This window comes from Morus notabilis, unplaced genomic scaffold (genome assembly GCF_000414095.1).
Source record: "Morus notabilis unplaced genomic scaffold, ASM41409v2 Scaffold1508, whole genome shotgun sequence".
NCBI classification, from domain to species: Eukaryota; Viridiplantae; Streptophyta; class Magnoliopsida; order Rosales; family Moraceae; genus Morus; species Morus notabilis.
Genome location: NW_010361016.1, coordinates 129,093 through 141,631, shown reverse-complemented (window position 1 = coordinate 141,631; position 12,539 = coordinate 129,093). Strand labels below are relative to the sequence as shown.

The window sequence follows — 12,539 nt, the reverse complement described above, 5'->3', positions numbered from 1 at the left end:
TGTTGGCCAAAACTCAAAAAGGATTCTTCTTTTTCTTAAAGAAAAAAAAAAAAAAAACACCCTATTGGATCGACGTAAAAAGAAAAAGAAAAAAAAAAGTGCAACTCTAAATTGTTAATTACATTAACCATTCTCAAAATCAACAAACATATAAAACTAGGTAAAGAATTCTACATGAAACATATTAAAAATATAAGATTTAACATGATATTTAATTTGGTATAACAAAAAAATAATTTATTAAAACTATAACATATTACTAAATGATAATTTTTTTCTAGAATTATTGAGTAAAATATAAAAAATATTGTAGTAATGTGACACAAATTCAAACTTTTCAGTTTTTATTACATTTTGTTTGTTTATTTTTGCTAATGCGATTTTAATTGATACAAACAAACAAGGTATTTGTCGCATTTCTATTCATCTTAATGGAGTTATAGCCCCATCTAGAGTTGTAAGTTTGTGTCGGTCTAAGTGGACCAGTGAGAAGCTCATACAGTCATGGATTGCTTAAACATTTGGATCAGTTGTAGTTTGACCTGAACCTCCAAAACAAACTGAATTTGGCATACATTATTGTTTTATTTACTCATAAGAAAATCTGACCCAAACCTATTCAGGGTTTTAGAGGGTTCAACCCGGCTAGTTTTCTTTTTCAGACTGGGTTAGAGGGCCCACTCATACATAGTACCACCATATGCAAACTTGTGGGGCCAACAATACATTTTTATTAAGAATAACATTATTTTGATAGCGAAATATGCTCTTAATACTCTATATTTCTTAAAATATTAAAATGCTACCTTCACATTTCAAAAAACCTTATTTTAATACCTTATTTTTAAGATATAAAATGTCAAATTTACCCTTCAATTAGAGAAAAGTTATACTGTACTGATTTGGGAGCAGCGTTATTAGGATTTCTCTTTTTCTCTCGCATTCCTTGCATCGTCTCAATAGCTTTCAACAGGCTGGAGTCTGGTGCCGCCCTTAGGCTAGGCTTCGGACTCCCGGTCCCATGGGTAGGTCCTTGGGTGTCATAAATTGGTTGTCTCCAGTGAGAAGTCGTGGGTATTTAGGGGGTGCTCTCCGGCGTGTGTTTGGCATCCTCTGGGATTATCCAATTGTCAGGGCATTTATGGCGCTCTTTTGGAGGGGACCCATGCATGGTATGGTGGTCGGAGTTGGTGGTTCGAGCGATGTAGTCATGATTCTCTCCATGGTGGGGCACGTTCGCTTTCCAACAGTTGCTGGTGACGGTGCGTGGTCTCCCCGCTTTGATGGCTCAGCCATGTTCTGACTTCGTTCGGACTCGCTTGCTATGTTGTAGTCCCCTCTTTCACCTTTGACAGCTGTTGGCTTGTAATTGGAGATTCGGTCAGTGCCGCCTGGCCTTTCCTTATTTTTGTGTTAGTTAAATAAGGGAGTTGATGTTCCGCCGATTAGTTTTAGTGTGTGTTGGTTGTTTTGTTAGTTTTTTATTGTAATAACGGAGGTGGTCTCTTGACCTTCTATTGTAGGCTTTTTGTCTAATTCACAAGTCTGTTTCCTTTGCGGTATTATGGTATGCCTTGGTGCTTTGGTCTCTTGATCCCATTTGATCGAAGTTACCCACTGTTGATACCTAATTTTGTACCTGGCTCATTCAAAGGTCCAGGCCCAACCATGATGTCATGCGACATTATTGGGCTCGCTTCGTGGACACAAGTCACATTTGGGGAACTTCTATGGGTTGTGGTTTGGTTGGCCATATGTCATCAAGTAGACCCATTTTTCATTTAGTTTGATCCAATTTGAATCCCGCTTGGGGGGTTTTTACAATTAATCAGATTAAATACAAATGGGTAATGGAGAATTCACAAAAAGTCTTCCTCCCGTCCTTTTAGAAGCCCAAAATTCCTAAGTCCACACCCTGAAATATCTTCCTCTTCGTCGAGGTTGATTCTCAGTAATGGAGGCTCCACCTCTTCCTTTTGGATGCCCAAATTCCCAATAGCTCTACTTGCGCCAGACATGCCTAATGGAGGCTCCCTCTGTGGTAGGCATGTCTCCTAGAGCATCCTCTTCATGTCCAAGTATGCCTAACATAGCCTTTTTTGTGTCAGGCATCTTTCCTTTGAACTTCCTCTAGCCCAACTCACCATCAGAGCACTCTTCGCCTAAAGCATGCTCACCTTTCGGAGCAGCCTTCATCTGGAGCACACTCATTGTCGAAGTAGCTTTATTCGGAACAACTTTCATGCCAGAGGCCAATTTGACGGCTGCTTAGCCAATGTCGTATAAACCATCTCTGATAAGGTCTAACATGTGATCAGACCTTTGAAAGAGGAAGTCAATAGAGCACAAAGTTGAGTTAAACACTCTTCAGACCGTGGAACTTTTTATGTCATCTTCAAATTCAGAACTTTGCCTTTAAGTCTTTCCATTTTTGGATATTTTCTTTGTCAATCTGGAAAGTCACTTTATCGCTTTGCTCCAAAGGGAATTATGTGTGTAGGTCTCCGTCAGAGTGACACCGATTAGGCATTGAAGTAGCCACCATGAACCTTTCTTTCCATTTTCAGGCCAATTCTTTTTTAACCCTGGAAAGGCTTCTGAAGACTTTGCTCCATTTAGATCGTGTATGCATGCTTCCTTCATAGCGCCGCCGATTCACCTCTGGAGCAAGTTCCCAAAAGTATTCATTCTATTTTCAGTTAATTTCCACTTCAACTCCGGAAAGGTGTCAAAAGGCTTTGCTCCATCGGGATTGCTTGTGCAGACATCCATCAAAGCACGCCGTATGAACCTCCGGAGCTACCACTAAAATCATACCAATTTCACCTATAAATACTCATCATTTCCTTCATTTCAGGGGGGTGAATCCACCATCAGCACTAGCCATTACTTTCATCCTCATCAGATTATCTTTTTCTTACTTCCTTTAGACTTCTCTAGTCTCTTGCTATAGAGACTTGAGGTTCTTCAAGCTCTTTAAAGTCCTTTAAAGCCTCCAAGTGTTGACAGCCTTGGAAACCTTTCCAAAATACTTTTTGATCCATTTCCACCATTATCTTAAAACTCTCTGAAGTTTCTTTATACACTTTTCAGTAACATTCAAGTCTTCATATTTAGGGTCACCTTCGCTCACCGTCGGAATAAGTCCTCCAAGCGCCGTTTTCATTCCTAGAGCAACATGCGCTACTCTTAGAGTTCCTTTCACTAGAGCTTTATCCACCTCATCAACTTCACTCTCACTCTCCTCAAGCCTTATCCACCACTTTAGTCACCACCTTCGCTCCTGGAGCAGCCCGCGCTTGTCTCCAAAGCATTGCTCTATCAAGGCACCTTCGACCTCATTTTCTCCATCTCCATCAACTACTCGATTGCACCTCCCACCATTCTTCACCTCCGGAGTTCTTTTATTTACTTTTTGCAGATTCTCTAATGTATTTTGCAGGGCATTTTCATTATTTTGGCAACAAAGAGGGTCCTAGGACACACGTCCTTCGGCTTAATTTGTCTAACCGACCCCACTTCTTTTTCAGAGGTCCCGTCATCCTCATCCACATCAAAGCTCGGCTACGTCGGATTCGCTTCTGACAAATTGTGCACTTACGCGTGTCAACGCTCGACACATCGACTCTCTAAATCTATCAGACTTCAACGCCCACTAACTTTAATGGCGTGTTTGAAAGAGCAATATATTTACTCGAATTGTTACGTGCTTCTTCAATTTTCGTTTATCTAAATTTCGTACACATATTACATCCTTAAGCATTTAAATCAAATTTATTAATAATTTCAGTCTACAAGTGGGATTGACTCGCTAATTATGTTGAGATCTTTTACGTCTAATTCAGTGTTCGTAATTCTTTAATTTGGAATGCAATTTTTTTTTTTCAAAAAAAAAAAAAATCCTCGGAGAGAAAAGTGGTATTATTGGATTTAGCATTAAGTGGAGAGTGGGGTGGTTTTATCAAACCCACTGATTCCCATGCAAACGCGTCTGCCTCTCTCTCTCTATATATAAGCATCCACCAACCCCTCATTCTCACGAGGTGCCTCTCTTTTCACTTCTCTCTACGCCTAGCCGATTTTTCAGGATGATGATAGGAAACTGAATTTTAGTGGGAAAGATAAAGAGAAGAAAAAAAAAATCCCACTAAAAAAGAGAGAAAAAGAATTAAGAGAGAGAGAAAAACATGATGATCCACACCCTTCACTAGTTGTTTTGTTTTTATTCTTGGGTTTTATTCGTGTGTTTTTGGTCTTATTATTATCACACGGTGACGCTTGTCTTCTTTTTCTTCTTCTTCTCTTTCTAAAGCTTGAATCTTTTTAGTGGTACAAACCATTTCTGCCGAAATATTTATCAGTTGAAGACACGAAAAAAAAAGAAAGATGAGATAAAAGTAGGGAAAAAAAAAAGCTGTGAGTGCTCAAGTAAAAAGAAAAACAAAACAAAAATCCAAAGTTTTTTCTTGTTCTTATGTCCAATATATATACATATATATAACAACATAGCACGTCTTGTCCTTGGATCATTGACTGTTGACGGTCTGTTCTCGTGTCGGTTCTGAGCATTTTCCAGTAGAGGGTTCCTTCGTTTCTTTTTTTGCCAAGAGAATTAAAAAGGGAAAGTGAAAAAAAGAAGGAAAAAAAGTCAGGGAAAAAGTGGTTTCGTTTTTATATCTTCTTGGGTTTCTATCAGAAAATGGAGGCCACAGAGACAGAGCTTTAACAGAAAAAATATTTTTAGTTTATTTTTTCATGGAATTTCTCTTGGTATCTGGAAATGGCGGATTTTGTTCTACTTCAACTTCAGTTTTTCCATTCCAAAACTCACATCTTTTTCAGGTAAGCCCTCTAAAAAGAGGAAAAAAAATACTTTCCTCCAATAAGGAAACTTTTTTGGAACTTTATCTGGGTTTTGTCTTGCAGTTGCAGAACTACTACTAAACGAGCAAAGCTTTAAAAGCTTTAATGGCGGATTTCAGCTCTCAGCCCTCTCCAACAGAAAAACCCAGAAGACTCATTTCCTCATCTCTCTTCATGAGCTCTCCACGGCTCTTCACAAGCTTCACTTCGAAAAACTTCTCCGAAACGACCGAATCCGTTATGAGCCCGACCTCCATTCTCGACAGCAAACCATTCTCATCTTTCAACCTCAAAAACCCATTTTTCTCAGACACAAAATCAGCCTCCGACCAAGAAATAACCACCCCCAAACACCGCCCCTGGGACAAAGGAATCGGCCTCGGAATCGTCGACGCCTTAAACGACGAGAAATCCGACCAAAAGCAGCCCAATTCCGAGACCCGAATGGTCCTTTTCGGGTCCCACCTCAAGATCCAAATCCCTCTGCAAAACTCCGATTCTTCCGATTTCGGCATTAAAACGAGGAATTCTCATCTGGGGTTTTCTCCTATCGAGAAATCGGCTTCTGGGTCGGCGAGTTTCGGAGCTGAAAGTACTCCAATGGAGCTCTCAGAGGACTACACTTGCGTCATCACTCACGGGCCGAACCCGAAAACGACACATATTTTCGACAATTGCGTTGTGGAGGAGAGCTGTTTTGGTGTCGTTGGATTCTCTGGAGCGAGAAAGGAGGGTGGTGATGATCAAATTTTTTATTCTACTTTTCGTTCGGAGAATTTTCTCAGCTTTTGCTGCACATGCAAGAAGAATCTTGGGCAGGGAAACGATATCTACATGTACAGGTTGGTTGGTCCTACATGAATTATTGTTTTCTGTTAATATTCTTATTGATTTTGTCTTAGGCCGTTTAGTTGATGCATTCAAATATTGATTATTGATCCTCACATTTAAAATTTAATTTTTTTATAGAAAAACTATTAAAGTTATGGATTTAAACGCATCAAACGAACCCTTAGTTTGTAAATTCGGTGAAAGTTTTTGGAATCTTTTTGAAAAAAAAAAGAGGAACTTTTTATTCAGTTTTACCCTCATTTTGGATTTGCTTAATGCAATTTTTTGTTTTCAGGGGTGAGAAAGCATTTTGTAGCCATGAATGCCGTTATGAGGAGATGTTGTTGGAGGAGAGTGAAGATAAAATGGGATTTGATGGTGTTTAAAGGGAATATGAATGGTTCTCAAGAGTTCTTTTCTTCTCTATTTGCCATCAATCTTGTGTTCTTCAAAGCCAACTAGAAATTCTCTGATCCTTAATTATATACCAGAGGCAAAAGAGATTATAAAAATGAAAAACCAATCTTGGTTATCTTTTTTCTCTTTTTTAAAAAAAAAAAAAAAAAAAAAACCTTTCTTCATCACTTTCTGATGTGCTTCTCTCTATGTGGAGAGGAAGAGTGGAAGTGAAAGAGCTGAGATATTATTCTTGTATAGTTGAATTTTGATGAATTTTATGAGTTGGTGATTGCTTGCTGTTGGGTATTTCGTCCAGAGTTTTTGGCATTTCAAAGTTTGTGATGATGATCCTGACTAAAGCTGACAATTATCTAAACTTTGTTTACGTTGTGTACCAATTACCAAATAAAGCTTTAAACTAAGCCAAATGTAGTAGGACCCGTTTTACTCATTTGTCGTAGATTCTCTTCTTTTCATGTCTCTTTTTCTACCCCTTCAATCATTCATGTCCGTTTCTTTTCGACCTCTCTTCCAAGAAGGAAGACTTATTTGGTAACTACTGGTTTTGCTAATTAGCACCAATGAAAGGACCGATTGTATTAACTTTTGTAACTAGTAAATCAACTGTTATAATTGGATATACGTCAAAACTATTGTTTAATTTAAATTTAAAGTGTCGATTCGTTTAAGGATTTAAAATTATAATTTATGATTTGATTTTTAAAATTTAAATTTTTTATAAGAGAAATATATTGTAGTAAAATTAAGAATTATGATTGTAAATCAGATAAAATTTTTAAAAATAAATGTCACTTAAATTCACCACTGAGGTTCATGGTGTGATGGTACGAGCGCTTTTGTTAGATTTTTTTGCCAATTTTTTTAGAGTTTGATACTTCACACTAGCGTGTTGTTGTTTGTTTCTTATGAAAAATTAAGTGGGCATCTATCTACATGCCCTACAAGATGAGGAGAGTGAAAACTGGTTGAATAGTCAATGCGAGATTAGTTTAAGTTTTTTTTTACATACTCAGTAGTCTTTGAGATTGCTTATTAATGTTGAAAGGGTTATGAGACATGAAATGCACCACTAGATTCCTTTTCTTAGTAGCATAAAAAAATCTAAATTTAAATTCTAAGATAGAGAAATAATCATAGGCCATAAAGGTATGCTTATAGCCTTTCACTGTTAAATAGGTGAAAATCAAAGACCATTTTAAATTTGAAGTTGAGGAGATTAAAAGTAAAATTTGAATATTTTCACCGTAGATAATAATTTGGATTGTGTAAATAAGGATGGTAAATTTTAAAATTAAGAGTTTAAACTATTATTAATAATTTGAATTGTTCTTATTTAATTATTTATTAAACATCAATTTAAATCTTAAATTACGGTTAGAATTGAATTCTTTAGTTTGAATTGTTAAAATAAACAAGACAAGAAGTCTTTTTTTTTTTTTTATGGGAATTTGAACTTTATTCGGTGAAGTCTAGTTTAAAATTAGTGTCAAATTATACTTGCCATCATGAAAACATTGACTTATACTAACAAAGAGTTGAATGAGCACATTATACAAGATTATATATTACCCTTCAGCTTCTTTTGCACTCATGCTCCTAAATTTCTAACCGATCACTAGAAAGCAAAAGTTTGACAAAGCAACTCTCAGAGAAAAATACAATCTCATTTATTTTACTGACTCAAATTTAGAATTCAAGTTTTATTATAGTAAAAAAATTCTCATAAACAGTCATATTTAATTTTTTTACTACAGTAAAAAACTCTTATATAAAGTCACATCTCAACTCGAATTAAAAATTTGAATCAACGAACTAAACGGATCTACAATATGGGTAGATTTTTGTCCTTTGGGATTATTGTAAGTCTGTCCTCTAAAATGAGTAAAGCTATGATGGTTGATAACCAAACATGCCTTTTATAGATTTTAATAACTATCAACCTCCAGAGCTAGAATTTTTAGCTCAATGCTATTCTGAAAAGTGGTTGGACTCTATGTTAATCACTTCTTGACCGTTTTAAACTTATAAAAGTTGCTCTCCAATTCAGCAGATGATTAAATAATATAATGAAGAAAGGTTCACCAAATGCTAGTTGTTATTTGCTAAGTTCTCCAATAATCACTTTTAAAAAATAAGTTACGATTGTGAATCAAGACGAATAGAATAGTTATCTTAGGCTTTGTTCATTTCGATGATTCGAGTTTATAATTTGAGTTTTATTACAGTAAAAAACTCTCAGAAACAGTCACATCTAACTTTTTTACTATAGTAAAAAACTTTCACACAACATCACATCTCAACTCAAATTAAAAACTCGAATTAGCGAACCGAACGGGTGAAGTTCTATGATATCATTTTAAGAATGAACGTAATTCTAAATCGACCCTTAATAAATTAAGTTACGATTTTCACATGAATAGAGACAAATAGACGCGTTGTCTGTGGAATTGTGACTGAAAACTAACGGTTGGGTTTTCAAATTTCAGACATGGTAGTTGGTGGAAAATGGTGACTTTGATGAAAAAATGGACGAAAAACAGAGGGCCCTTGGTAGCAGCTATCTCATAGGATGTGACATAGAAACGATTTACAGAAATAAATTTTGGGACCACTTGATCTTTGGACCATTAGGGTCCAGAGTTTTTTTTCCTTCATTTTTGCAGTAAAGATTTGTGCCATTGGTATGGTATGCTCCCCATTTTGATGCCCACTATCTGAGATGTAGGGCATCAACAATCAAGAAGCACTGTTTAAGGGCTTTTTTTTTTTTTAAGCTAGAGATATTATAATGCTGCCAAGGGTTGTTATCTTTTTGCCTCAAAATAATGCTGTAGGGTAATATTAGTATGACACTTGAATCTATTTTGGAGTTTAGTGTGGAAATGGAGAACTTCAATGTTGGACATGTGATTGAAGATTTTGTTGCTGACAATTATAAGCGTTACAAAACCCAACCAATATAAAGGATGCCATTTTCAAATTCTTATGATAATTTTTCTACCTTTTATGCAATAATAGCATGTAGATATATTCACATAATTTGTTTTCACCCGTCAATCATGACCCAAAATTGTAGATACGTTTTGAGGGCTAAGAGAAGAAAAGTGTTGTGTAAAAATTAACTAGGACAATAATATGTTTGAGATTATGCTATGTTTGGTAGGAGAAATGGAAAATAGAAATGAAGGATAAGTAAAATATTTAAATAAAGGAAGTAAAACGGTAGAAAGAAGGTTTTACTTCGTGTTGTTTGGTAAAGAGAAAGAAAAATAAAAAAAAATGTTAAATCTATATTATTTTACAATATTACCCTTATACATATAAGAATATGGTGAATGGTTTAAGATTATAATAGTTATTTTACATCCTTTTTGCTTGTTAAATTTTTTTCCTTCCGTTTTTCTTTCCAAAGTTGGAAGGAATGAGAAATGATGGACCTCATAGATTTACAACTTTATTCCTTCCCTATTTCCTTTCTACCAAATAACTTGAGATTTTTTTTTTCCTCCTTACAATTCTTCCTTTAATTTCTTTTCTCTCCCCTTTTTCACTCTACGAAACATAGTGTAAGAAAAAAAGGAAAACCATACCTAACAAAAGAAAAAGAAAAGAGGAAAAAAAAGGAAGTAAAAAGAAGGGCATATATCTAATTATCTATATAGAAAAGCAGAGACGGAACAAAATAATATCTAAACCAAAAGAGAGAAAAAGAAAGGGCGAGTTCTTTCGTTCCCCAGCAAATCTCAAGGTCTTTTAAAAGTTAGACCACTATAAGGAGATGTTTGGTTAGAGGATTCAAATCATGATTTGAATCATAATTTATAGTTCGTTACAGTGTTTTCTCTCACAAAAAATACACATAAATAAAAAATAATTCTAATTCATGAACCAAACGTCTCCTAATAGATCATAGTCATAGGTATATGCACTTTTTCAATCTCTAATGCAAGTTGCAAAAAGTCTTGTCCTATTTGTCATTTGTACTAATGCTGGTATGCGTAATCCATGTGGATTCTCCTATATCTACGTTCGATGTTCCTAAAGTATACACACACGCACACAGATTTATATAATATAGATTATATATCAGAATATATGCGTTATGGTGGATATACATGTTACATGTGGGATATAAAGTGCATGGAAAATGAAAGGTAAGACTAAGTTAACGCCAAATCCCTTTTGCTTAGCAAAAAAAAGAAGCAAAAAAAAAAAAAAAAAAGTTAATGCCATATCATGGTAGAATAACACAACAAACATTTTCATCCAATTATGTAATGCGATATCATAGTTCCCAAATATATACTCGTATTATTAGACCATAAACTATAAAGTGCGAGCAAAGAAGAGCCATATTGTTAGTAGTGTGAAAGGCAAATGGGCTTATATTTCTTGGTTTTAATAAGGGAAACGGAGATAAATATCCCTTAAAATGCATGAGTTTTAAATTTTCACATTTAATTCTTGATTAATACCTTTTAGTTAAAGAACTATATTAGTAAAAAAAGTATTAATCAAGAGTAAATGGTAAAAATTTTAGAATAATGCATTTAAAGAGTGAGTTTACTAATTTTCTCTTTAATAAGACTCGCAAAAAAATGTTGCTACCGCTCAATTCACTGCTAATCGGTCAGAATTTCAGTTGAAATTTCCAGCCACAACACCTTCCAATGCAGATTTCGGCGCCGTCTGACCTCCAATCCTCCGGCAAGTGGTGTCTTAAGACTCCTCTTGTCGAACTAACCAAATCCATACCAAGTTTGCCGTCATTGGTCACCGGAATAGTTCCGACCATCTCCAGTTAGATTTTTAGCAATTTCGTCTTTGGTCGCCGGAAGAGTTCAAGCGGGCAATTTCGTCTTTCCACCAACAATCTAGGTCACGTGGGCTTCTCCCTTTAGCTTTTGGACGGATCTTGACAGAAAGGACCAGATTGCACCTGTTTATAATGATTGGGAGTCGATTTGTCCTAAAAAAAAAACGTTGGGGACCAAACAGGCACTTACTAAGACCTTGTTCATTTTGCGGATTCGAGTTTTTATTTCAAGTTGAGATGTGACATTTTCTTAAAGCTTTTAACTGTAGCAAAAAAATTTAGAAGTGATATTTTCTAAGAGCTTTTAACTGTAAAAACTTATAATTAAAAACTCAAATCGGTGAAATGAACTAGACCTAAATAGGTTAGGGACCATTTATACCAATAATGCTTATTCAAAAGATAAGGAAGAAATCTAGAAATGCCACTCAAATAATGTAATTGTTACATTTATGCCACTTAGTGATATAAATTTAAGATTTATGAGAGTCAACTCACTTGAAAATATCAAACTAGCAAAAAAAAAAAAAAAAAAAAAAACACACTTGAAAATATCTAATTTCTTTATGTTCAGTAGCATAAATATTAAAATTTTTGATTTTGATGGGATTGTTATGTAATCTAACCACACATAAAAGAGCCAAAATTCTTTTTTATAGGGTTGTTACGTGGCGTGGCAACGTCTCTATTTTTTTCTTTTTTATCTTTATTCTTTTGTGAAATTTTTTATATATATTTTTTGTATTGTTTTTAAAAATATATTGTTTCTCACTTTACTCTTATAAGAATAATATTTTTTAACTTGATCCTATTTTATTTTTGGTTAGTTAAAATAATTTTTTTTTCAAATATATCCCTACAATCTTTTTATCAATTGTTATCTTTATACATATTCTTTTTTAAAATAATTTCAAAAATCCTTAAATAATTATATAAATGAACTTATCTTTATTTACTAAACAATAAATTTTTAACTATCTCTAACACGACAATACTATAAGAACATAACTAGTTTTCTCAAGAGGGATAATCAAAGTTAAAAATCAAGTCTATCCTTATTTCTTTCTATAGTCCACTCTCTCGTTTAATGTTGGGCCAAGAACTTGCACTCTTCAGTCTTCACTACAAATTGGGTCCAAGCAATCTCTTGGCCCTAAGTCCAACAACGTTTCAAGGAGAACCTAATACGTGTCCATTTCCTAGCCAATTTGTTAGAAAAAATTACAAAATTTACCGCACGAGTGACTTTTGGGGTGTATTTGGTTGGGAGGAATGGAAATGAATCAAGGTTCATTCTCATATTTGGTTAGTTTTAGGAAAATAAATGGCCATTCAAAATGGAATGACTTTTTCATTAAATGGATAAATCATCATTTCTTACTCATATGAGAAGAATGTCCAATCCAAACTCTTTTAATTTTCTTTTTCATCATTACCCTTGAATATTATAATTATTATATTAATAATTATAATATAATTTATATTATATTATAATAATTTATATAATGTAATTATATCTTATAACATATAATATAATATATTATAATTATATACGTATATTATAATATATCATATATAATATTATAATAATATCTTATATTATGTATTA

At 34.3% G+C, this 12,539-nt stretch overlaps 1 protein-coding gene and 1 pseudogene across 1 annotated transcript; one reads left to right on the top strand and one right to left on the bottom strand.

Moving 5' to 3' along the window:
- The window catches only part of LOC21388898, a 13,091-nt pseudogene extending 10,880 nt beyond the window's left edge, over positions 1-2,211 (bottom strand).
- A 2,230-nt stretch (positions 2,212-4,441) lies between these two features.
- On the top strand, positions 4,442-6,700 carry LOC21388896 (protein MARD1). Its single transcript, XM_010097848.2, has 3 exons — positions 4,442-4,842; positions 4,927-5,705; positions 5,990-6,700. The coding sequence occupies exons 2-3, from the start codon at positions 4,969-4,971 to the stop codon at positions 6,078-6,080; spliced, it is 828 nt and encodes a 275-aa protein (XP_010096150.1). The 5' UTR covers positions 4,442-4,842; positions 4,927-4,968; the 3' UTR covers positions 6,081-6,700.
- The last annotated feature ends 5,839 nt before the right edge of the window (positions 6,701-12,539 follow it).

Excerpts from the sequence above, each read along its gene's own strand:
- LOC21388896 (XM_010097848.2), top strand. The coding sequence starts at position 4,969 with ATGGCGGATTTCAGCTCTCAGCCCTCTCCAACAGAAAAACCCAGAAGA. Across the intron at positions 5,706-5,989 it reads AACGATATCTACATGTACAG|GGGTGAGAAAGCATTTTGTA; the intron begins GTTGGTTGGTCC and ends TTTTGTTTTCAG.